This window comes from Choloepus didactylus, chromosome 18 (genome assembly GCF_015220235.1).
Source record: "Choloepus didactylus isolate mChoDid1 chromosome 18, mChoDid1.pri, whole genome shotgun sequence".
Classification (NCBI taxonomy): domain Eukaryota; kingdom Metazoa; phylum Chordata; class Mammalia; order Pilosa; family Megalonychidae; genus Choloepus; species Choloepus didactylus.
Window position 1 is genome coordinate 52,236,218 of NC_051324.1, and position 26,773 is coordinate 52,262,990.

General features: G+C 42.5%; 1 protein-coding gene and 1 pseudogene across 4 annotated transcripts in view; both read right to left on the minus strand.

Annotated features, from left to right (window-relative positions):
- Positions 1 to 129: 129 nt before the first annotated feature.
- The window catches only part of EZH1 (enhancer of zeste 1 polycomb repressive complex 2 subunit), a 36,527-nt gene continuing 9,883 nt past the window's right edge, over positions 130 to 26,773 (minus strand). For all 4 annotated transcript variants that reach the window (XM_037809044.1, XM_037809043.1, XM_037809045.1 and 1 more), the window contains exons 2-20: positions 24,132 to 24,259; positions 23,884 to 24,012; positions 22,856 to 22,975; positions 21,397 to 21,517; positions 20,210 to 20,386; positions 19,290 to 19,392; positions 18,644 to 18,807; positions 18,163 to 18,254; positions 11,514 to 11,694; positions 11,055 to 11,251; positions 9,541 to 9,632; positions 8,527 to 8,567; positions 7,919 to 8,044; positions 4,903 to 5,081; positions 4,302 to 4,397; positions 3,793 to 3,874; positions 3,241 to 3,321; positions 2,750 to 2,834; positions 130 to 2,462 (exon numbers count right to left, since the gene is read on the minus strand). In XM_037809044.1, the coding sequence (XP_037664972.1) occupies positions 2,402 to 2,462; positions 2,750 to 2,834; positions 3,241 to 3,321; positions 3,793 to 3,874; positions 4,302 to 4,397; positions 4,903 to 5,081; positions 7,919 to 8,044; positions 8,527 to 8,567; positions 9,541 to 9,632; positions 11,055 to 11,251; positions 11,514 to 11,694; positions 18,163 to 18,254; positions 18,644 to 18,807; positions 19,290 to 19,392; positions 20,210 to 20,386; positions 21,397 to 21,517; positions 22,856 to 22,975; positions 23,884 to 24,012; positions 24,132 to 24,248 (2,244 nt within the window). In that variant the 5' untranslated portion in view covers positions 24,249 to 24,259 and the 3' untranslated portion in view covers positions 130 to 2,401. The remainder of the gene's footprint in view (positions 2,463 to 2,749; positions 2,835 to 3,240; positions 3,322 to 3,792; positions 3,875 to 4,301; positions 4,398 to 4,902; positions 5,082 to 7,918; positions 8,045 to 8,526; positions 8,568 to 9,540; positions 9,633 to 11,054; positions 11,252 to 11,513; positions 11,695 to 18,162; positions 18,255 to 18,643; positions 18,808 to 19,289; positions 19,393 to 20,209; positions 20,387 to 21,396; positions 21,518 to 22,855; positions 22,976 to 23,883; positions 24,013 to 24,131; positions 24,260 to 26,773) is intronic.
- Positions 4,961 to 7,726, minus strand: LOC119513655 (annotated as a pseudogene).

Below are 26,773 nucleotides of genomic sequence, written 5' to 3' on the forward strand. Positions count from 1 at the left end.
CCTTCCTTAACCCCAGACCTCAGTGGACAAGCAGGGACTAGAATACTGAAGCTTCAACCAGAGCTGCTCTTCTACTACCACCCCTGGATCCTTCCAACCCCAAAGCAGACAGTACACAACTTGCCAAAATGGATTCTACCACTTTATTCAGATAAGAGTTCACAAGCCACAGGACTTTAAAGTGCGTGAAATTTACTGGCAATAAAGCCACACATTATCAGCCTCCCCCAGTCCTCGCCACTGTGTTCCATCCATCATCATATGTCTTGGGGGGAGGTATTGAGACTCATCATTAAAGGTGAGGGACAGCAGGGGGGAAAGTGGAGATGCTGGAGGAACAGGCGTGGTAGTGGTCTGAAACTGGGGAAATGATTCTGCACACTAAGGGGGGATGGGGTCAGTCTAGCCTCTCAAGGACTGGATTTAATTTCTTCCTCTTTTCACCTAGTTATCATAGCCAGCCCCCACTATTTCAGATGGACATAACTCCTCCTCCTTCATCTGTCTCTGGATTTCCCCTGTAATTTCTGAGTAATTCAGGGCCCCCGGTACACACAATTAAAACAAACCACAGCAGAAGCAGGTTTCAGAATCATGGTTGGGGCTGGCCCAATCAGGTGGGAAGATGGTTTCTGTCAGGAGCTGGCTGGGGAATGTGCTGAGTGCAGGGTGCACGTGTGCCCACAAGTGTGGTGAGGGAGAGTATGTGAGTGTGTATGTCCCACTAAAACCCCAGGAGGCAGCCTGGCCAGAGGGAATCCCTCTCTTTGCTTTATGGACAACCAGTGGGGTTGGAGGAAGGGCATGGTCAGCATAGACTGGGGGAAGAGACTGGTTCCCCAGAGAGAAGGGAGAAGCCCACTCCCTATTCCATTATCCCTGGGCCTGCATGAATGCTTCCCACCCCAGCCCGACACTCCTTATTCCCTACCAGCTCAGCAAGCCAGCCAAAGACACAGGGCAGCTCTTGCTGGCTCCTTTCTCATTAGATTCTTTTGTGTCAAGCCAGCCCTTCCTGCCTCCCCCAGGAGACAGAGCAAGAACTGGAGACCCCCAACCCCCCAACCAATTCCTCTCCCTCCCTCAAGGGTGGGATTTGGGGTGGGGCCCCAGAGACCTTAGTTCAAACTCCATCCTAATTTCCAGACTTTCTAAAAGAAATAAAGTGCTTTGCTCTGCATGAATCCCAGAAAGAACAGCACCACTGACCGGGACAGGTGCTCTGTCCTTCTCAACACTTCAAATACCCTTTGCCAGTCTGCATGTGTGACGCCATCCCATACACATGCAATTTGGCGGCCCTTCACCCACCAAACAGACATGGCCAAATCACCCTTGCTGAACAGCAGGTGCTACAGACAGGAAAGGGAATCACACCAAGAATCTTTCCTGTCTCTCGCCCAGGTCTGGGCCCATCAACCCTGAAAGATAAGCCACAGAGGCCCCTTAGGCCTTCACACATGAGGAACAGAAGGCCTGAAAAAGACTACAAATTCAGGGAACCAGAGCCCTCTCACCCAGCCCATCACACACACCCTAATACTTCTTCAGTAGCAGCACAATGCCTGCCTGGAGTTAATAAGCCAGGACTTTGGAAGGAGATGACAGGGCACTGGCACCTGCTCTTAGGAATCGAAAACAGATTCTCCAGAATAGACAGAGAAGGCTTACTCAAAGCCCCCTGGGTCCCAATTCAGTAGAGTAACTACTGCTGTCAGGCTGTCTTTCCTCTGTCCATGGATGGACGGCTCTTGGCTTTCCTTCTCCCAGCCTTGAGTATCAGTGTACTTAGAGAACTCACACTCCTTCAGATTAAACCCTGCCAGGAGGGAAGAGGTAGTAAGATGACCCGTCTCCCCTCTGAATTCACTCTGAGCTGTCTGCCAGGCTTGTCTCTAACCCAGATCACTCGTAAGCTCTAGGTACCAAACTTCACTTAGCCTGTCCTCTCCAGGTCTAAGGACCACAGAGAGATAGGCCTGGCAACAATTACATGAGGACGCTTGATTAGGAAAGTTAAAATTACAAGCTCATGCTTGTTAGGGACTGCCTAAGTTTATTCCTGAGGCCCACATCCTGGGCAGCTGACAAGAAGTCAAGCGTTAAGTCATCTACCCTGTCACCTTGGCCTCTCGGGGTGGGCTCTCTTCCTCTGAGGCCTGAGATGCAGTCTCCTGTTTCTGCAACTCGTTCCTGGGAGCCCAAGCCCTGGCTGCCTCTTGTCTCCCCTCTCACTGGAGAGTTTTGTCCTCACTGGACACAGCTGAGGCCTCACTACAGAGGGCATGGGTGGGGGAGTTCTCGGTGTGGGAGACAGTGCAGGAAACTTGAGCAGCAGTGGTGAGTGCACAAAAGCAAAGACAGTGCCGCTACCGTAGAGCTGGGGTGGGGCCCGGGAGGGCTAAAGGACATCGGTCTCCCTCTCGATCCCCACATACTTGAGGGCATCAGCTTGGCTGTACCTGTCCCAGAGCAGGGAGAAGGAACCAGGTTACTGTCAAGGCTTCTGTGATTAAAAAGGTGGAGTCCCCTCCCGTTTCACTTCCCCTCCTGCCCCCTAGCAGCCGTTGGCAGTGCCACCACTCCTGCGGCAAGACACCTGAGACAAGAAGCAGGAGCCAGCCTCAACCTTTGTGCCAGCCGTGATCTTTTATCCATATCACACCCCCACAAATCCCCAAATCACTTCCAACAGCTGAACCTTCTGCCTTGAGGGCCATCTCCCTAGGACCATCACTGGCTACCTCACCTGTAATCAAAGAAGAGCTCTTCACCAGCTTGAATTGCTCTCTTGGCAAAGATCCCAATCCGATGATCTCCATTCACCATGACCACTGCAAACAGGATAAACTCAAGGCTAGCTTTCTAGTCAACTCCAAGTCAATCCCTCTATATCCTCAGCAGGATTTGGAGCCGATTTTTTCCAAATTCCCAGTGAAAACATAAATGAAGTAAAATTAGAAAGCAGTCAATGAAGGTAGTTGCCCCTGCCTAGTGATATGGAGAAAGAATTTATCTTTAAATGATTAATGTGTGTGGAAAAATGCTGACAATGTATTCAGTGAAAAAAGCAGATTATAAAACTGAGATATATAGAGAGGACTAAAAAGATAGCAGACACTAATCATGATTATCTCTGGACAAAAAACAACTCAGGTAGGAAAAAAATTTAAACAATGGATAGAAATCATGGTAAACAGGCTTTCATCCTCACCACCTCCCAGATCACTGGGAACTCACCTTTGGCATAACAGTTGGGGTTCACTGAATGGTTCGCAAATCGAATTTTGTTTCCTTTCCGGGTAGCATCCACTACAAAATCTAGATAAAGTAAATCAAGGAAGACCATGAACACATCAGGCAACTCTCACAGCTTCTTTAACCTGAATTTAAAATCAATTCCTAGTAACAGAAACAATTCAGTCTGGTGGAGATTTTCTACTAACAGGAGCTGGGGGAAAGGAGGCACCAAGAGAATTCAGCTTTGTGTGGGACTGTCCCCTTACAAGTCCCCCCTGTTTGCTTCAACTATGGATCACCTCTTCAGAACTTTGGGTAAGGAGATTTTGGAGGTGAAAGTGCTCAGTGCTCCTATTACAGACACAATTCAGAAATGAAGGTTCTGCCAAGGCTAGTGAACTGTGGCATGTGGGTCTCTGAGTTCTATTTTATCACTTTGTTCTGGGTGTCTGTTGGAAGATTCAGAGTTGATCTGAACCTGGACTGCAGCAAGGGCAACTTGGTAAAGACCTGCCCAAGTCCACCCTGTGCCGAGAGAGAGAGACTCCATACCATTGTTGAGGTTGAAGAGGAAGCTGGACATGTATTTGTCATAGACTTTTCCTCGTCGATCAGCCTCATCCTGAGAGATGAGCTGGAGAGAGGCAGAAGGAACAAATTAGGGGGTATCAGGTTGTCTGCTCAAGGCAAGGTACCCTGGCCCGCAAAAAGGCTGGGTGGGGGGACAATGGCCCACAGAGGCGCTTAATGAATATCATAATGAAAATCAGGGGAGCTAGGGCTCAGGTTATTTTGTGCCAAACCCCACCCAGGCTGACCAGTATGAAGGCTGAAGAGAGTCGCCCACCCCACCGCCCTTGCATAGGCTGAGATGCCAAAGAGTTGATGAACAGTGGTTTGTTTCAGGATTGCGAACAGTTCTGTGGGATCCCCCAGAGAGGCCACATGAGAACTCAGCTGTTATTCAGAGATTAATTCATAGCGACCTGGCCCACAGAAAATCAGGGTTTCTCATCAGTATTTCCCACAGTAAGAATGTGGGCTAAATCTATAGCACTCACCTCACCACAGTACTCAGAAATGAATTCGTTCTTCTGCACAGACTCTTTAATGAAGGTGCCCCATCCGGCCACATCTGAGGGGGCCAGCAGCAGGTGCTGGGGAAGAGGGAGTCAAACCTCAGACTACAGGGTGTGTGTGAGTGGGGGGATGTGTGTGCGGGTGGAGGGGCAGGGTGGAAAGAACTACCAACTGTTAAGAGGCTCTGAAAACACAAAAAAGTCTAAGCCATTCTGTTCTGGTGGAAGGGAACTAAAAGAGGGAGGTTGTGAAAGGAAACATGACACCTTTTCCTCTAGACTTGGGGACCTCCTACAGGCATCTGTGGGAATTCACTGGTCTCTGTGAAGTACCATCAGCTTCCACCTCTCTGCTCCTCTCAGTCTAGCCAACTCAGGGGTCAGGGGCTTTGCTAGTATCTATCAAGAATGAATCCTTCTCTGGAAAAGGAGAATTCATTAATTCAGTAAATAGATGTCTTGTAGGATTTACCTAGCACTTTCACAGATAGACCAGGGGAACCAGTGGAAAGACAGGGTGCTTGGGACTATTCCTTTTTTCCTACTGCATTATCTGGCCCAGAGCCCTGAGAAAAACCCTCACCTTCTTGAGGCCACGCTGGATGCTGCAGTTTTTACAGGAAACCACCTTGCAGTCCCAGTGCTCTGAGGCCCCACAGGTGAGACACAGGTCGGGGTCGCACTCCCGCACTGCTAGGTAGCAAGGACACTGCTTGGTGTTGCACTGGGTCTTACAGCGACAGCCAGGGAAACGATTCTGACCTGGATGGGGAGACAGGTAAGGTTAGGAAGAGAAGCAGGCAAACGTGGGGTTCAGCTTTGACTCAAGGGGCATCAGAGAAATAAATGTTACATGTTCAAGAATGTTTGACAAACAGGAGAAAAACTCCCTTCCCAGTAATCATATACGCAAGTTTTTTCCCAGAGAAAATGAAGTATCTCCCAACACTTATGCCCATGAGTCAAAGAAAGCAGGTTTCACTATTGAGACATTTCCAAGAGATCCCCCAACAATGCTCTCCCTCTCTCTTGTTTGGTGGAATTTGGAACGGAGGGGGATTCTGCCCCAGTGAAAATAAAATCAATGTTTTTCACTGGCAAATCCTCACCATCAAAACAAGTATTTTGAGAACAGAATGCATCCGTTCTACACTTATCCTCTACCCACTGCCCTCTCCACCACAAGCGCCTCTCTGCTGTGGCTAAGATTGATATCTGCTACACATTAGGAAGTACTTATACCACAACTGCCTGGGCACCAAGTTCTGCAAGCTCTGGGAGCTGCTATTAAATTGTTCAGCTTTGAGTGTGAAGGGCGTGGTGTGATAAGAAGTGAAAGAGAAACACTTTAAGCCTCTACCCTACCTCCTGCTGACATCCAGACCCCTGTCCTCTACATTTTTTTTTTTTAATTAAACAACAAATTATTTACTTATTATTATAACCATAGGTCCTCCTGGCCCACGAAAGGGTGGTAGGCCAAGGAGCTGGGCTCGTATGTATCCCTACTTCTTTGGGGGCTTATCCCTCCCCTAGCTCTGATGGGTCTCAGGGCTACAGTGTCAGGCCCAAGGGGTCAGAGGTATAGGTGGGAGAGCCTGTGGAGCTGCAGGGAGGCAGACAGAAGTAGTGGTACAGGGACAGGGGCCTGGGTCCCCAGGGACCACAAAGATCTCAGCTTGTTTGCTGGACTGGGCTGCAGAGCAGGTAGCCAAGCCAAGGTTTCAAGCTCATGGCTGTAGCAGGAGTTACAGTCCTGCAGGAACATGGCTTCTAGCTGGCTCCGCAGGCTGTGTCACCAGCACTGAAGTGCCCACTACCTCCATGGTGTAGCTGCTGGACCAGTTGGAGGTTCTGACATAGGTGGCATGTTCGATCACCGTGTACTTGTTGACATTGTTGTAGGTGATTTGGGCCTAAGCCTTGTCCACTGGGACCACAGAGAGTTTCACCTGGATATCAGAGTGGGTGTGGCTGTCATGCAGGACAGCCAGGGAGAGGAGGAAAGCGTGCACGGACAGCTTCAAGTGACCCCAGCAGCTGATCAGCAGTAGTACCTTGATGCCTTAGCCTGTCTTGATGCCAAACCTGAACCTGCAGAAGTGGGAGAACTCCATGGTGGACAGGTAATTAATGACTGTGATGTGGATGAAATTCTGGGCACTGCCTACCAAACTGAGTGGAGCCTTTAGGTCTGGGGTGTGGCCACTGTATAGTGGTGGGAGCACACTTGCCAGGGAGGCCAGAGCAGAGGTGTTGCTGAGGCAGATTTCCATGAGTGTCTCGACTGTAGGGATTTCCTAGGGCCGGGGCCAGGTTGAAAAGGATGGAGCTGCCCGCCTGGCCCAGGAACCAGTAGGCCTTGAAGATCTTGGTCAGATTGTAAGCCAGGCAGCTACAGCTGTACCTGACCACACCCAGCACCGTGACCTGGCTCTGGGAGTGCCAGTCCACATTGGCACTGCTCAGGCAGAAGCAGGTACGGGCCACCACCCAGAACGTGGTGTGCAGAATGCCGTGGGACAGCTTCTGCATGTCTTCCAAGCAAATCTAGGGACTGCTCTGCAGCAGGGCCTGCAGATCTGCCTGTGACTGTGGCTCACAGGGATTGCTCATGGCAATGTAGACTTTCATGCCTTGGGGTGCCAGGGTCTGTAGCTGCCCTCCTGATAAGAGGGCTCCTGGTGTGAGTGTCATTGTTGGTGAAGTTCCAGTTGAAGGAGGTGATGTCCAGGCTGTTGTTGGAGGCAGTGAGCAGGCCCATCTAAGGTCTGGCTGGGGGAGAGGTTGCCCACAGGGGCATCACAGTAGTCCAGGCCCTTGAGAATCTCTCCCCCAGCACTGCTTTGCAAGGGCTGCAGCAGGGAGCTGGGTGTTGATTGGGCCCAGAGAGATGCAAGTCACTGTATTTGCACAGAAACAGCTGAGTCATAGGGCTCTGAAGTCCACAACCCACCAAGACAGGGACCAGCAGGATCCAACAAGCTTTCTTCTACGCAGCTTTCCATGCCTTGATCTCATTCACCGGCAGCTTGTTGGAGGGCTCCTCAGCAAGCATCTTCAGCTACTGGTACATTAGTTTAGGCTTTGACTTGCCAGGCAGCTGGGGGATCCTCAGAGCCAAGTTGGGAAGGTGGGTATTTCAGGGTCTCCAAATCAGCAGGTGGCAGCTTCAGTTCCTCTACCTGATTTATAAACCCCAGATGCTGAACTAAAATAGACATATATAGACTTGTAACCTAAGAAAGTAATGTTTTAAGTTAATTTTTTAAGGCAATATCCTGAAGAAGGAAATTATGATTGTAGCTTAAAGAAAAAGAGTCCCATTTTTCTTTATTTTTACCCTGGAAGGTAAAGCTGGGGTAAACATCTGATTTCTGTATAACTCTTGCTTTTAGAATCATAAACCTAAGGTATTTTTTTTTTAATGACTTTTCCAGATCTTAAGTATCTTGTTTGCTCTGTAGAATTCCCAAAACATAGCAAAGAAAGTATCAGAAGGCCCACAACAGCAAAAGATGCCGGAGAATGGAGGGAAACCTGGGATGCTTGGAGGCCACCTGTTCTGGCAGACTGTAGGGGAAAGGTGGAAGGCTTACAGTCTGGGTTGCACTGGCAGAACTTCTCACAGAAATTCTGAGTCATGATGCAGGGGCACGTGCTGTCACAGGGGCGGTCTGGGTGGTCGCAGGGCTGGTAGTTGTACACTTGTGTGGAAGAATTATCTAGGAGTGAAAAGAACAGACAGGACACTGCTGTGACCATATTCTCCCTCCCTCCTGTGTGTCCAACTGTCCTGATTCTGGAAGCAGCTTGTTCTAACCATAACCTTGGACACATATTTTAGCACCTGAAGTGAGAAAAAATCATAGATGAGGTTGTTTGTAGGCTACAGTGGGGGGATATTTTGTGGGATAAGCAAGGCAATGGTTCAGGACTACAGGGCAGCTATTCTAAATATTAAATGAGATCTGGAACCTGGCAAATGGTGCACTATGAAAGTCAGAGACCACAAGGCCCAGAACTCTACCTCCTAAGAGGTCTTCTCAGTTGCAGTGAGAAACTGAGCTGTTCTCAGCCGCTGCAGAGAAATCTGCAATCTGCAGAAGTGGCTCAGGGTCAGCAAGTGCAGCTGCAGATGGTGCAGGGAGATGGCCACAAGGGTGAGACCTTGAACTGAAAGGGAGGAACGCCTGGTGAAACTTACCTTTCTTCAGCTGAATCTTCCTGCAGTGTGCAGCCCACAACCTGATAAACAAAGAAATGATGGGTTAGCGTCATGGCCCTACGGAGCTCTGCAGATGCAGGAAAATGACAATGTGATTTGCTCTAAGAGACTGTGGTTTGAAATCCCTTAACAGGAGGCCCCTATCTGGTACATGGAAGTTAGAGTCCATCCTAAATCCAGCTGTCTTATGCTTCAGAATTTAAACTTAACAACGTAACACCCTCAAATTAACTAAAAAACATAAAACAACAAAACATGGGAACAAAACAAAACCTGACCCTATATGGGGATTATAATGCTGTTGTTTCTTTGTCACTCTTTCTCTCTTTGGGCAGATAAAAATGTGAAGGAGTTTCAAGATGGGGAGGTGGTAAGGCCTTTCAAGGGTCTGCACTGAATGGAGCAAACTGAGGAGAAGCCACAGGGCCTTCCTTCTATATCTAGAATTGGTGTCAGCGCCTTCCTCCAACAGGTGATAGTAATCATTAGTGAACCAAACCAGGCAAAGTGCCAATTTTTTTTGTTTGTTTGTTTTTTTGTTAACTTCCAACCCTAAGCAAAGGCTGGCTACAAGACAGTGTTATTATGCAACTCAGAGAGAAAAACAACACAAGTGCCAAAAAACAAAGAAAAAGAACTCTGGCCAGAGTTGAGAGATGAGCAAGGTGGTGACTAACCACCCAACAAGGAGAAATGGATGGTTTTCAGAGTAGGGCCATGAGGCAGCACATGTCCTATTAACCAGGAGTGTCACTGGGAAACTGGACAGCGATCTCTGGTCCATAGTTTCTAGTGAGGGAGGGTGGCAGTAGGGCTGGTCCAAGGCATAGACCCTCAGGGATCACAAGAAAACTCTGGCCATCAGTTGTGCAACACTAAATTGACAGACCTCACAAAGCCTTGTGCAATGGGTAAAGTGGGAGGCAGACGGGAAGTCTAAGGGGGAGGTCAGAGCACAGGGAAGAGCCTGGCCATCCTTTGTCCCACCCTTGCCTGTGCTTTCTTTTCTTCTTCTGCGAGGGGTTCATCAGCTCATCTGTTGGTAGCTTCAGGATAAGTGATTCTTTAACTGCAAACTGAAAGACCTGAAAGAGAAACCCAATAGGACCTGTCACTCCTTCTTGAGCTAAGTGGTCAGATTAGTTATACCAGCTAGGTGTTGGGCTTGAAAGGGTTCTGGAGAGCTCACAGGCAGCTGACTGAGCTACCCCTGGGCATGTCTTCAGTTGGGGAGAAAGACTGCTTTGGGACATTAGGCAGCACTGGCTCTGAAGTTAATTCTCAAGTGTTTATCCTGACCTAGGAAGGTAGAAATAATGAGCACAGTAACATCTTCCCTGGTCAGCAGTTTTCATCTACTGCTCTTTCTACAAAACCATGAGTGGGCTGCCCCTGACTCTTATCAACAGTATCTACTTCTTAGAAAGGGCAACTTTGTGCAACTGAGGTTAAGACATGCTATGAATGGTACCTCTGGGCTCTAAGCACTAGTGCCCTCTATTGGTATAAAGATGTCAGAGCCACATGACCATTTCAGTAGGGCAGCATCTCAGAAAAGCTGATTGCCCTCCCAAGTGTTTTTCCCTTTCAGCACTGGGTTTTGGCCTGGGTTTTGGCCTTTTGTTTTCCTTTTTGCTCCTAAGGTTGAGAGTCTGTGAAAACTATAAATCTTCTTCTCAAAGAAATACATACACATAGATTTTTCATACAATTACACAGACTTTTAGGTTAAGAACCCATGCCTTAGGGAAATAGGTATGAGCTCCAAAATGAAAGCAAAGGGCACTCCAATTCATGTTTCTATTACACGAAGAAGAGGCCAGAGATCCCTCCAGAAATGAGGGCGCCACATGGCATGGCTCCAGCTCTAGTGTCCTTTCTTGTACAGACTGGCCCTAACTCCTAACTCCCTGTCCCTATCTTCAGTCTGTCTTTTCACTGCAGTCTTCTCCTGCTTCCCGAGCGTCAGTAGCTGCTATCAGACTGTGCTTCTAGTGGTGGCATGAGTGAAAAGGGTGAGGGCTAGGCCCAGCTATTGGGGGTAGTAATTAGGAAATCTAGCAATAGAAAATTTGGAGAATATGGCATCTGAGGAGGGTGATGGAGGGAGCAGCAGATGTAGCAGCAGGAGTGCTCTAGATAATAAGATCCACAGAAAGACCTGGAGGCCCCTTCTAGGAAAAGGGTAAACATTTAGAAAGAAAGGCAGAAAGCTAAAAGAGAAGCTTAGAGAGTACAGACACTTATGAAAGAACGTGATAGTGGCCAGAGACAGAACTAAGAATTCATCAAGGAGGAGAGCAGTTATCCAAGCATTGGGAGGTTGGTATTTGCAGAAGGCGTCATGTCTGGGGGACCTACTTCATGGCCCAGAAGCACAGGAGCATAGGAACCAAACCTAACACAACCCCTCCCCAAACAGGTAGCCTTAGAAGATGGCAAAAGAACAGACAGACAAATGCATGACTAGAGGACCCACGCCTGTTCCTGCTACTTTCAGACAGTACCTGCTTGCATGTCTTAGTCCCCAGAAGCCTGGCTATTGAACAGAAGTTGTTGAAGTAGGTACCATGGAAGACCCGAAAAAGAGATTCTTCAGCCCCAGTCCATTCCACAGGTTCCGATGGTGCTTCTACTACACAGAGCTGAGGTGGGGCTGGACTAGCCTTCTGTTTTGTGGGGGTCTGACAGCGAGAGTTAGCCTCTAGGAGAGGAAGCAATAAAAATCAGAAGAAGGTGGAATGTAATTGTCATTAAAAGTTTGTCACAAACTCAGAAGTATTTCATTCCACTTTAAAAGGCAGATTGGTTAGGAACAAAATATTCTGTCTCCACTGCTTAAAACCAACCTGTGGAAAGAATTAACAACTTTAAAAAGATAGTAATGTTACATGTTAGGCAGTGTTCCTAGGCTTACTTGTATCCTTGCATGGAAAGGAAAGATCTTGATGTTCTGCTCAATGTACCTGAAGAACTAGAGGCCCAGTCGTTGCCTGTGTCCCTGTCACTGTCCCCTTCTTTAGTCTCAGCCACAGCAGAGGCTGACGTGTTGGAGCATGAAGCACTGACTATGTGGTGACGTCGCCGGCGACGACCAGAGCACTTGGAGCGAGGGTTGTGGAGCATGGCATACTCCTTTGCTCCTTCCTGCAATGGACACATCACAGACAGGAAACAGGAACAGGCCCAGAGTCATCATATTGATCCCATCATCACAAACTTGTGCCTAAATGCGATAATGTCTGTCTTTTTTTCCCCCTCTCTATACTATATAACAATGAGCTGGCCATTTAACAAACATCCCAACCCTAACAAACTCTTCATAAAAGAGCTGTCCAATAAAGTAATCTTGAAAAAGATAATTTATGCATCTTCAATTTCCAAGTGGGTTATAGCTAAAATTCATTTGCATCTTAGCTGTTTATAATCTGAGAATCCCTTCCCAAAAAGATGAAGAAATGAGGTCAGGAAAGGAGAAAGGCTATATAGTTAATTGTTCCAGAACAGGTACCAGAATCAGGGATCCTTCTTCCACAGCTACTCCTCTTAACACTCTACCATACTAATAAAATGTGTATTTCTTGAATTTGTGCAATATTACTACTTAAACAACTTTAGAACTACTCTCCAATCAGTACATGAAACTCAAAAAAATTCTATTTTATGACTTTAGCTATGTTCCCCTCCTTTTTAAACCAAATAAGTGCATCATTCAACTTGCATCATCATCTTATCAGACTTGATTCTCAATGACTAGCTGTTTCTGAAAACAAAACCCACTTATAAAGGATAAAGGTTTACTATCACTAAGGATATTTAGAATAACACACTGTAGGCTCTAAAGGAAATTCCGAAAGAGAAGTTTAGAAGTTAACTGAATCTGAGATTATATGCCTATGCTACAATATGAAATATACAGCATAACTTATATAGTATTTTTACCCAAAATGTTTAACATAAATGTAATTAAACCTCTAGAGCTAATTTTTAGCTTGTGGGAACAGGCGACAGAGGAACAAGTTAAATGACACCATGAAGAAACAACAGACAAATCCAGAATGTGGGACATCCTACAGGACAACCAGCCTGAACTTAACAAAAAGAAAAAAGAAATAGTGGGATTGAGATAAAAGAGACTAAAAAGATAATATGATGCATAACTAGATGATACTGGCTTAAAAAAGAAAACAGCTATTCTTGGGACAAGTGAAAAAGTTTGAATATAGAAGGCACAGTAGATGATATTATGAAATTCTTATTAATTTTCTTAGGTATAATAATGTGGTTGTGCCTGTGTGAAACTGTTATAGACCCCAGAAGAGCCATGATCTCTTAATCCAATCTTGTTGGGTGGAACCTTTTGATTGGGTGTTTCTATGGATATGTGACTCACCCAACTGTGGGTGAGACTTGATTAAATTATTTCCATGGAGATGTGACCCCGCCCATTCCAGGTGGGTCTGTATTAGATCACTAGAATCCTTGAAGAGACCTCACAGAAAGAAGGAGCTCAGAGAAACTGACACTTTGGAGAGAAGCTAAAATATGTAATCCAGAGTTTGCCCCTGGGAGAAGCTAAAAGCCGACACAGACCCAGTGCCTTGGAGATACAGAGAGAAAAATGTTTGGAGATGCTAAGCTAAGAGATAAAGCCCAGAGTTTGCCCTGGAGCAGCTTAGAGAGGAATGCCCTGGGAGAACAAGCACGGATGCAAAAGAGCTGAGAGAGAGAAGCTAAGAGAGACAGAAGCCCAGTGGTATTTTGGAGAAAGCTATTTTGAAACCAGACTGGGAGCAAAGGACCAGCAGATGCCAGCCACATGGCTTCCCAGCTGGGAGAGATGTTACGGACGCCATCGGCCTTTCTTCAATGAAGGTATCCTCATGTTGATGTCTTAGTTTGAAACTTTTATGGCCTTAGAACTATAAATTTGTAACCAAATAAACCCCTTTTATAAAAGCCAATCCATTTCTGGTATTTCGCATAATGGCAGCATTACCAAACTGGAACAGGATTTCACAATGCCTGCAACTTATATTCAAATATCTCAGCAAAGGATACACACACACAAATATATGGATAAAGCAAATGTAAAATAATGTTGTTAAATCCAGGAACAAGGTATCTTTCAACTTTTTTGCACAACTTGAAAATGTTTTTATAATAACAAGTTGGGGAGGAAAAACCAAGATGGCAGCTAGGTGAGACAGGGCAAAAAAACACCTCCATGAAAAACACTAGATAAAAACCAGCAGGTGACCCAGAATACCGGTTACAGTGATGCGCCAGCTGGACGAGGTCTCCTAGTACCACAGGGGCCGTATACTTGGTGAAACCGGGAGTCTGCATTCTGTAACGAGTAAGCCAGCTGGAAGACCCACAGCCGTGCGGCGGTGTGAAAAATAAAAAGGGAAAAACCCAGGAGCAGCTGCAGTTGTGACAGTGGGAACCACTCAGTAAAACACAGCAAGAGGGGGCTGGGCCGGCCTCTTGGTGTCTGGCCTGGAGGATAGCCCGCTGCAGATACTCTCAGGGCTGGGGGAGCGGAGGGGAGAGCCGGAAGCAGAAAGAAACCCTGTGGCTAGCAGCTGGCTCCCCGGAGGGCTGGATAAACTCCTGCCCGGGGCCGTGCCCACAGCCCAGAGCCCCGCCAGTTGTCCCGGAGCTGGGAAGGAGGAACTGTGCGAGGGGGGGGGATTGAGACGCCCCGTTCAGCCATCTTTGCATGAGGCTGAGAGCGCCCCTGCACGGCCAGGCAGCCTGGGGCTTCCCTTGAGGGACGGCACACACTGGTGACGTAGCACGCCTTCCCTCGGCAGAGGTCCTGGAGGATCACGGCTGGGAGGGGGGGCCCACTCGGAGAACCCAGGGACGCTATGCCAAGTCCGGTAATTTGTGGAACAGCAAGAGAAAGGGTCTGGGGCTGAAATGAAATGAAGCCTTAGACTCTTGCGGTGGCCTTGAATCTCCGGGAACCTGGGGGATTTGAATATTAAAGCTGCCCTTCCTCCCTGGCCACCCAGACACATGCCCCACATTCAGGGCAGATGGCTCCAGCAACACACCCAAACTGAGTTCTCCAACTGAACCCCACAAGAATCATTTCCCCACACACCGCGGGGACAAGGTTGGGAACTGACTTGAGGGGTATAGGTGACTCACAGACGCCATCTGCTGGTTAGTTAGAGAAAGTGTACGCCACCAAACTGTGTTTCTGAAAAATTAGATCGGTATCTTTTTTTTACAACTTGAAAGAACCCTATCAAGCAAAGCAAATGCCAAGAGGCCAAAAAAAAAAAACAGAAAATATTAATGCATATGATAAAACCAGATGATATGGAGAATACGATTCCAAACACTCAAATCAAAATATCAGAAGAGACACAGTACTTGGCACAATTAATCAAAGAACTACAATCAAGGAACGAAAACATGGCAAAGGATTTAAAGGACATCAAGAAGACCACGGCCCAGGATATAAGTGACATAAAGAAGACCCTAGCAGAGCATAAAGAAGACATTACAAGAGTAAATAAAAAAAATAGAAGATCTTATGGAAATAAAAGAAACTGTTGGCCAAATTAAAAAGACTCTGGATATTCACAGTACAAGATTAGAGGAAGCTGAACAATGTCTCAGTGTCCTAGAAGTCCACAGAGCAGAAAATGAAAGAACAAAAGAAAGAATGGAGAAAAAATCGAAAAAATCGAAACAGATCTCAGGGATACGATAGATAAAATAAAACGTCCAAACTTTAGACTCATTGGTGTCCCAGAAGGGGAAGAGAAGGGTAAAGGTCTAGAAAGAGTATTCAAAGAAATTGTTGGGGAAAACTTCCCAAACCTTCTACACAATATAAATACACAAAGCATAAATGCCCAGTGAACTCCAAATAGAATAAATCCAAATAAACCCACTCCAAGACATATTCTGATCAGACTCTCAAATACCGAAGAGAAGCAGCAAGTTCTGAAAGCAGCAAGAGAAAAGCAATTCACCACATACAAAGGAAACAACATAAGACTAAGTTGTGACTACTCAGCGGCCACCATAGAGGAGAGAAGGCAGTGGCATGACATATTTAAAATTCTGAGAGAGAAAAATTTCCAACCAAGAATACTTTATCCAGCAAAACTCTCCTTCAAATTTGAGGGAGAGCTTAAATTTTTCACAGACAAACAAATGCTGAGAGAGTTTGCCAATAAAAGACCTGCCCTACTTCAGATTCTAAAGGGAGCCATACCAACAGAGAAACAAAGGAGAAAGAGATACAGGGAATTTTAACAGACATATATAGAACTTTACATCTCAAATCACCAGGACACTCATTTTTCTCTAGTGATTACAGATCTTTCTCCAGAAGGGACCATAAACTGGGACATAAAACAAGCCTCAATAAATTAAAAAAAAAAAAATTGAATATACTCAAAGTACATTCTCCAACCACAATGGAATACAAACAGAAGTCAATAATTTTTGAATTGTAACTCCACTATTTACTTCCTACATGATATAAAATACACAAACTCTAATGACAAATCAGTGGTTTTGAATTCAACGTAAAATATGTAATTTTAGACAACTATATAAAGGTGGGGGAATGGAGGAGTATAGGAACATAGTTTATATGTCCTATTGAAGTGAAGCCGGTATCAAAGAAAAACAAGATTGTTATGGATTAAGAGGTTAATTTTAAGCCCAACAGTAAACACAAAGAGATCATCAGAGAATATGACCATAGAGATGAAAAGTAGAGTATGAGTTAAGAGAAATGGGGGAAGAGGCAATGGGGAGTTAAGAAATGAGTGTAGGGTTGCTGTTTGAGGGGAAGGGAAATTTCTAGTAATGGATGGTGGGAAAGGGCATTACAACATTCTAAAGGTGATTAATCCCACTAATGGAATGCTAGGAAGGGGGTGGAATGGGAAGATTTAGGCTGTGTATATGCTTCCACAATTGAAAAAAAAAAAAAAAAGACAGTCTAAATAGATGACAATTAAATGCCAAGGATGAACCTGGATGGGATTGGAGGATGGAGGACAGGAGGCTCAAAGGGACACAGTTGAGACATAAGGAAAAGGAAATACAGAATGTAAGCTTTGTATCATTGTTGAATCTCTTGTACTTCTTAGCTGTGCTTAATGGGATTGCATAAAAGAATGTTCTTGTTTATGGGAAGTGTATATGTGAATTATAGTGTTTGTTCAAGGATGTGTGCAGCTAGCTCTCATATGTTCAGAAGCCAGAGCAATAGATGATGGATGATAGATAGGGAGCATGTTAAAGTTGGTGGATTGGGCTATTGGAGGAGAGGGGTCAGGGTATGATGGAGTTCTGTGTATGGGGTTAGTATTGTTTTTGCAACTGTTCCTATAACTTTGAATTTATTTCAAAATTAAAAAAAAATAACAACAATTTTGGGGGGGGGGAGTCCAGCATTGTATTTGATTATGTACTCATATCTAAGAAATGACAAAAGAAAAACTATGCATATAGATCTCTATAAATTAAAAAAACAAACAAACCCAACAATGTTTTGGACACTGCCATCATCTTTGTAATAATACAAGTAAAGAGTCCCAGGGTGACTACTAGGAGAAGAACAACATCCTTCTGATTTATATAAACGCTAGTAGGTTGATATAACACGATGTAATTAAAAAAAGCAAGAACGGTGGCATTAAACCAAGGCTTGAATTTCATCTTTGCCCACCAATAATTTATTCACAAACTTAGGGCAAAATATATAACTTCTAGAACCCATAGTTTCCCCTTCGGCCATTGTAGTAAGTATGAAAATAAGCTAATGTATATTAAGAACTTTGCACAGTACTTGGCACATACAAGGGAGTAGTACATGTCAGGGAAACAATAAATTAGATAAAGTCTATTCATTTGACTTATTTTTTTGCAATTACCATATGGCCCATTCTCCAGAGGCATATGCAACTGTACCCCTACCATGTTTCCTTCTCCTATCCCACAAAAGATGGTCCCAAAGATATTTGGCTGTATAATCTAATTTTACTCAGTGTTAAAAATTTTATCAAGGATAATTTTCTTCTTTACTTATGCTCACACTGTTGTGCAGAAAGAAAAACTATGTCTTTGGCAAGTTCAACTGACCTATTCTCAGATTCTCTCAGGGTCCTGCCTCCCCCCAAGTATCCAGGACAAGTCATGCTGCCATATAAGATCTATCAGGGAAGGGTCTATCTGATGGATTACCTCATGATAAGATATCAGTGCCTTCATGCATTTATTCCTCCTAGGGATATGGTGCATTTAAAAGAAAAGAGTAAAGAAAACAGAGTATGTAACACAAACAATTTGCTCTAATTCAATTTCAGACTCTGAAATCTGAGTAGATGATATTTACAGCAGGAAAGCCTTTAATGCTCTTCAAATCTCATTCCCTGAGACTAACTTAGTCCTGCTGCCCCATTATCTTGAGTTTCTTAAGAGTAGAAGTCATGTTTTATTTCTACTTTATGATCTCTAAAGTGCTATGAACCAGCTCACTTGGCTTGTGCTCCCAGGGGCAGAAAGCCCAAGGACCATTTCCTGCTCAGTTTTCAACAAAGTTAACAATGCCAGAATAGCTTAAGAACATACCAGCAAAAGGAAGCACTCTGTCCCACATGGTTCTGGTTCAATCTTGATTTCTTTGTTCTTGCGCTTGTATACATTAGGGGTGGCATGAAAAGCTGGAAAACACAAAACTGTCCTGTTTCCAATGATCCAGCCATTTGACAGGGGATAGGGGAACAAATTTTAATTACGACTATTGTAGGAGTTAGAATTTGATATAAACAGCTAAAATCACAGTGCACAAAATTTAATCATTTCTGACATCAACACAATTCTTTCAAAGTTAGGAGGTCCTAAGGGATAATTCTGGGGATGGTTATTCTGTCCCTACCATGCAAAGCATGTTGCTCTATAACTGAACAAGTGAAAACAGAACTGGTCCTTTGTAAAACCATCATCAGATAAGAAACCAAGAACTCTACATGATAATTTAGAACAAAGAGAAGGAAATTGTGGCTGGGGACGAGAAAGAGGAGAGCATTTCAAACAGATCAGCCCCACTCACGGTGAAGGAAGCAGTCGTATTTAAAGCAGCGCCGGCAAAAAAGTGTGTGGAAGGAGTGCAGAGATTGCTCCCGTTGCACAGACTTGGCATTGGGGCCGTCGATGTTGGGTGTGCACTGAGGGGGAAGTGCATTGGGATCTGACATCTCTGTTAGCTCTCGATACCTATTTAAGAAAAGAAAGATAAGAATTCCTTCCAAGGGAATGTCTCCACTGAGAAAATACAGACTAAGTCCTAATAGTCACCTAGGTATGGTCTGCCAAGGTAGGATGGGTGTTTTTTACGGGACTTGTTGATGAGGGAATGACATATGACTAAATGGGTACCCCACTGTCATTATGCTGGGCACATGTCTGAAAGTAAAGGGAGGGTGAAATTTGATAAGTATGGTGCTGGAGTAACTCCCCAGAAAAATGGCAAAATAAAAGTTCTCTGTCCAAACTTTCTCAAAAGCCAGCAAACAATGACCCTTAATAAGAGAAGGGGCATTTAGAGGTAAGCAATTAATTGAGAAATAATCAGAAGTGCAAGCAAACCATAATGCACTTACTATATACAAGGTTTTTTATTAACAAAAAAATAGGCTTGAATACATGTTTTGTCCAAGCATTGTGCATATGGCCTTGAGTCAGAAAAGTTTCCCTACCTCTCCTTCATATCATCTGGGACACCATTCTCAGGGAACATCGAGGCAATTGCACTGAAGATCATGTCATTTGGGAACTGTTTCTTGGAACTCTTTTTGTTGCCTGAATTGAAAATGATAAAAAGCTAAGTGCTATAACTGGAGCATGCAAATAAAGCTATTTTCCCTTTTGTCACAGAGTTTTTATTAGAACTGCTAAAGTTAACCTAACTACTGACTGGGAATCCAAAAAGAAGGTGAATGCTATCTGGACTTATCTCATATAGGCTACCAGGAAAATAGGAAGTCCGAGTCATCTACATATTAACAACAAAATTCCCAGTCCAAGTTAGAATCTGGAGGTGAAAACATGAGTGTGCATGGAGAGACCTGAATATAGAAGAATCCTATCATAATGTTGATGTTGGAGAACAAGACTAATATTATAATGATAACAGAGAGACACTACACCCCTGGAAAATATAAGTCAACATATACTTATATCCCCAATATTAATGACACAGAAAAATACTCGTAAGATTAAATAAAAAGTGATATAAAACTATATGTATGGCATGATCCCAATTTCACATAATATATAAAATACGTCGATTTACATACGTACATTTCTTAAGTTTAGAAGGAAACATACCAAAATAATGGCACTGTTATTTCTAGGATGTGGGATATAGGGTAATTTTATTTTCTTCTTTGTAATTTTCCAAACAGCACTCTTATAAACAATGATTATTCCATAAATTTGTCTTTCTTCTTCAGGTAGGTTATAGCTATCTCAAACTATCAGTCAATGATCATGTTTTCCTTTTAACTGGGCCAATGAGAAGCACTAAAAGCCTTTAATAAGTAATAAACCTTTCAGGTGTTTCTTCTTCCCTACACCTGTCACTTTCAAAGTGAAATAAGGAAGCAGCACTATTTACCTTCAATAGCATGTCGTTTTCTCTTTCTTGTTACTGGTAGATCTTCTTTGCTGTCATCCTGTTTTCCATCTGAGGTGTCATTGTGCCCTTCATCCTCCTCATCTGAGTACTGATTCAGAGCATCTACCAGCTCCAGGAAAACAGCATCACTAATCAGGACGGATCCAGGGATCATCTCTGAAACATGGATTAGATGGATGAGCAGTGGTCCCTCCATACTTCATTAGTCCTCTTAGGAAGGTTTTCTTGTATTCACTGCCAAAGTCTAGATGGGTAATATACTTAAAACTTTTTATATGGACAGTCAGATAATTATCATCATTTGACTAGCTCTTATAATCACAAGAGTTCAGGTGTCTAAAGTGGGTATAATGCAATCCAGTTACAGGCTTTATTCTTACTAGAGTATTTCACTTCCTTGGCTGCATATCAACCCTGTATTTTTGGCCCAAAATATCACAAAAGTGTGCAAACAATCATTAAGTGAGAGAAGAATGATAAAATACAAATTCACTTGGATTTGCTCCTGATGGGTCAGCAGTGCCTTCTCTGAACAAAAAGAAAGCAATTTTTCCTAAATTCATACTATATAGGGGTATACTACAATTTAGGAGAAAGTCTGTGGACACCAGGGGGGGCTGTGGATCAATAACGTATTTCAACAGCATCACAAAAGCACCAATGTCAAAAGAACAGATGGGACTATTTGTTTGCAAATCCCAAGAGTCTCTATCTTCCCACTTACATACCTCCAGTCTTTTCTAGAACTACAAGTAACAAGTGACTTGCTTTTGGGAAATTCAGGATATCAGAACCAACTTCTGGGAGAGCCAAGGGATCAAAGAAGTATGACAGCGAGGTTGTGCTAATTACCATTCTAAGAAAAAGGGAAATGAAGAACAAAATGGCCTTGGATGCACTTACAGAATCTCCTAAGATCAAACTTATTTGTGCACTGGACTTTCTCTCTAGCCATTGACCACTATATAATCCTTTTATGTCCCAAATCCTTTTAAAAGAGTTGGGGTATTTCTCACACAAAAATTTAACTCCCAGCCATGTGATGACATTGAAATATTCTCCAGGGTTCACCCCATGGGGCAGCACATAAAAAACAAGATGGTGATGTACCAAAGATGAGGTACTGCTCTAACAAAGTTGTCTCCCAAAGAACCCAACACCGCTACCTTCTTCACCATGGACTTTCCCATCGTAATTATTGATCAGCTCCTCAATGAAAGTTTCATCTTCTTCTTTTACTTCATCTCCCATGTAGGGAATATTACACAAAACTGTCTCATCTTCTACCTGAAATCAAACCAGATATGATTCATTCCATGAAGCTAGAATGCATCTCCTCTTTCCTGACTAACAGATTCTTTGCCATTTCTGCTTCTTGAGTCTTATGAAATTGCCTTTGGTCACAAAGTTCCTTCATTCTAAAGATCAGCCAACATATGGTTGTTTTGCCAATTAACCTCAAAGGAAGGGGGCAACACTACTGTTTGGGGAACAAAGAGTCAGTTTAACTACTTGAGGATACTAACTACCAAATGTTTAGCTTGATAATAACAATGATATTTCCACCAACACCTGGAATCTGACAACACATTTATTTTTCACAGTGTTTTCATCTATTATCTCATTTTATCCACTAAACATCACTGGAAAATAGGTATGAACATCACCTACACAACAGTCTAAAAGGCTTCAATTCCAATTCTTTTCTTAAGTGGAGAGACTGATAAATGCAATTGAAGGCTTCCAAGAGTATGACCTGCAATATAACTAGAATATATAGAACAAAAACTATGCAACCATGTAACTTTTGAATATAACATGTACAATAATAAAAATTTATAACTATGATTTATGCCAATCAATGGGAACCTAAACTTAACCACAGAATGAACTATGGATATTTTCTGGCAATAAACTATATTAAAGGACTTTATTTCATTTTATTTTATTAATTCAGCAGAAAACACAATCATTCTCAAATCCCCAAGTATCAAGTAGAATTACTCTGAACTTTTATTCTAAGAGATGATTCCTTCCCTTCTGTAATCCTACAGCCTATTCTAGTCAGAAGTGCTGCTCTCTGTCACCAGGCAAATAATAAGCACTGGCAGTATTTAGAAAAGACTGATTATCAAAGTCACAGACAATCCTAGTAAGAGTCAGCATAAAGACCCAGATAAAAGGATTGTGAATCCATGTCCACCTCTGTTATCTCGATTGCTTTCAGAGCATCTTGCCTTTAGGGGATTCAAAAAGGATTGCTCCATCACCAGGAAGCACCAACCTGCTTAAGCCTCCTGCCTGGTTCAGGTGCATTTAACTACACATAGTATTACAAAACTGGGCCAAGGTAGTAAAAGAAAATAGGAGTCTTTCCCAGTCTCATTCATTTGTAAAAGAACCAGAGTCATCTCAGAAATATTCTTCAGGAAGCACAAAACCTAAAAAGTTAGAACAACCTGCAAATATATATATATATCTGTAAATAAATTGAAACAATGTTCTATACTGCAGGTCCAAGTTTGTTAAGTACTCTGACAATCTTCACCCTAAGAGGAACTCTGGCATATCAACATAAGATAATCATACAGTTTAAACAATCACCGCAGGGCTTTCAATACATACCATAAAGTTCTGCTGGAGAGGGGACCAGGAATACATGATGGGTACCAATGCAACTGTGTTCAGAGACCGCATTAACATATGCTGGCTTGCAAATCCTGGGAAAATGCTCTCTATGGTACACTGAAATATAAGCAATGACATGGAGAGAAAAGGTAAGCACAGAACCCAAGAAAGAATTATAGCTGCCTTCCAAAATGATCCCAGTAGCTTTTCAACTCTTACAAATAAGCTGAAGGTTTTGTAACAATCAGATCCGAAAAGGAACCACCAGACTGTAAACCTGTGAAAAGCAGGAACTGTCTCTTATCCACCTTTGTATCCTCTTCAGAGTCCAGCACAGTGCCTCCCACACTCAATTGATGTTTATAGAATCTAAAAATGTTGGTCTCTCTAGGGTATACCTAACAGCAAAGTGCTTCTGAAAGTCCTAGAAGATCAGCATGAAGATGACGGACGTTTTCCGGAAGACCTAAACTTGATGACAGCGGACATCAAGTCAGCTGCATGGGTGATGGGTACAGTACAGGAGGAGACATAGAAAATATAGTCATGTGCTGCTTTGGGAAAGACAATCACTTTCAATAAACAATCTGCTTTTCATATTTTAAAAATCTTTTAAAGAAATTAGAATGCTCTTTTTTACATTTATAATAAGGGATACTTCTTCCCTTTGACAGTTACTCTTGTCCATTATCCAAGGCACTGCTTTCCCAACATCAAAGAATGCCAAACAAGGCATGAGAAGATTGCCCTGCAGCTTGGACACAGAGCCCAAAACAGTAGACAGCACATGTTTTGTTTTTCTAGGATCAACTCATGATTATAGTCACTAACTGTGGAGAAAAGTAGGTGAAAATGCTCTTCTTGAGCTACAGATTTACCACTCTAATTTATTCAAAGTTGACTATAATAACTTTATCCATAACTCATACTTATTTACTTTCTAATAAGTCACAAACGTAGGAGGAAAAAAAAAAAAACTTTCACTGAAGGAATAGAAGAAGGCAGAGCTTAGACTCCAGAAGTACCTTTTTGAGGAAAGGATGCCCACTCACAGGCTTCATCAGCTGAACAGGTTGGACACGAAGTTTCTTCCATTCTTCGTTGAGGATCTGGGTTTTTTCTTGCACCTTTGCAAAATTTGCCACATACAGAGCCTAGCAAAGCCAACGAAAAGACTGTTACGATTTCAAAAAAGACAAACAAAACAAAACAAAACCCACATTGGATCAATAAATTAAAATATATACCCTTTCACTTGGGAATTATTTTTTACCTTTGCACCCATATTTGCCTGAAGTCGTTTAAGTTGTCGAAGGCGCATATATTCAGATTTAACTTTTCTTTTCCAATAAGTGATACATTTGGAAGTTGGGGGATTTGGAATATCCATTTTTTTGTAATCTAAGATATAGAAATGAGAAATAATATTGTATTGTTTGGAAATGAAACATGCCTCAAACTCAAATAAACATGGTCAATTAAATTTATTCATAAAAATATAAATTTAAAGAACCCAAATATATGATTCCAATAAAAAGTTTCAAGTTAAAAAAGATTTCACATCAGCAATTCCTGGTCTGATTACCAGGAAGCTTACCTTCTGTCTTGAGTTATCCTCATTTCTAATACAGTACTCAAAAAGTTCTTTCACAGATAAAGAACTTGGATTACTTAGAAGTTTGGGAGCCTACTCACTATGCTGAGTAAGAGAAATATTAAGCAAAAATGAAGTTAATAACAAAGAGCTTCATGTAAAGACTCAACCAACTTACAAAACTGTACCCACCAAACTGCCTACATCTACCAAATGCACAAAAATAAAGGTAGGATATGACAACAGCATAATCTCATTTCCAAGTCAGCAGCAAGACATATGGAAATATAATACTGCAAATCAGTTTTTCTTCAGTATTTGAATTAAGGTTCAACATTTGAAAGAAGTATTCATTGTAATATAATACTCTACCTACTCCACAGAATGCAAGGGTAAGTGTCAGATTTTATGATGTGCCTTCTGTTTTCAGAGGAATGGCAAGACACAAAGGCAAAACAGAATTTCAGCTTTTCAAAAGAGAATAGACAGTGGTTTTATTAAGTCAGTGGTGCCTATTTAGACTCTACACCCTCAGGATGCTCTCTGAGAACTAAGAAGACTCTAGAGGCCTCGGCTACCATTATTTTCGCATTTAAGTCAGTTCCCAATAATCTTTGATGTTATGTGGGAACAGTTCCTTAATTTATTAAATTCTATCATTCCAGTCATGTGTACAAATATATTTTCACAATTACCAAGTTTGCAGTGCTTTTCTGGTTCAATTTCTAAGCTCAACCAGTAGGTCTTTCAATTGTTTTAGTGAAAGAACAAACATAATTCAATAAATCTACAAGGGGTTGTTTTCACTCTACATTAACTTCTTAGGTTTCTTAGACAGCTAGTTCTATTCATTTCACCTAACATTTTTAAATTTCGGAAAACATTACAAGGAGCTATGAAAAGCCAAAAGGTGAAAAAGAAACTAAAGTTACTTTGTTTTTTTTTTAATGTCCTGCAAAGCACTTTTTTCTTTTGGAGTTTAATACCATATTTCTTCTACACAAGTGTCTTTAAGTTACCTGTTTTCTCCCAAAAGATATAACAGCATAGAGGAGAAAACACCAACATTTAACCCTCCATCACATATATGCCACATCAGATCAATATCTCTTGTACTGGACTTTAACAGGACTATACATGAATGTTTCATCTGAAGAACTGGATGGGTCCATGTAATGCTATGATAAATTTAGAGAGTAAATGAAGGAAGGAACAGCAAAGAAGCCAAGACTCACTGTATTTACTATTAACTCAATCAAGTGATTCAAGCCCTTGGAAATAGAATTCCCTGTGATTTAAATATTATCTGTCTGGGGAGTGGTATAAAACAACAACAGAATTTGAATCCCTAGTGCTAAGGTGCTGGCTTTTAAAAAAAGCAAGCAGGCTTGAATTACTTTCCTCAAAATGTAACAATCTCTCTTCCTCCTACATCTTTGAAATGCTTCTCGTTCCTGTACGGAATGGGGCCAAAAGAAACTCTGTTCAAAAGATAAAATTATTGAAGAACATACTCCAAACTCACATGCAAATTAAGTGGTTGCTCAAAAAATTTCTGCCCCAAAGAATTTTAATAAAAGTATGCTCCAGGTAACACAAAAATGGTCTCAAACAAGGACAAAACTGCCTCCGTTGGAAAACTTAGGTCACCCTTACTGAGACCCAAATGACCCAAATGTTATAATTCAGTGAGATGTCATAACCACCCTTCCCTTTTGGAACTCATTTCCTTTTTTGAAATGGTAAATTTAGGGCACGATATACCATCCATTTACAACTGGAGATCAAGTAATGAAGAAGAACATAATCCACAGCTGTTGGTGTGTGGGGTGGGGGTCAAGAAGGCCACAGAAAAATATCAGTATTTTTTATTAAAGAAAAAAGTTATAACTGAAATGTGACTGCCTACAGTCTGTCAAAGCAGATGACAGTAAATTCATTAAATGGCACATTTTGAATTTTAATTAAATGTTTTACTTGGCAATATACCCATATACACGAAAAAGCCATTGAGTTTTAACCAATCATGATGTAAAATAAACCATACATCTTCCTTTTACAATTAAAGTGATATTTGAATCTCATGTGTCCCTCAGCCAATATTTATTTCACTTGGCTTTTTAATGGATCTCCCATGTCTCTAAAAGTTTATTTGGCAGTTGGTCAGTTTCCACAGAGTATATTAGGAAAACCAGACATACTGTTTAGAACAGATAGATGTGACTAAAATAAACACCTGAAACAGTGTCCTAACCAAATATTGCTTCAAAGATTTTTTTAAAAAGGAGGCAAATAAACAAATAATAAAAAGCTCAGCATTC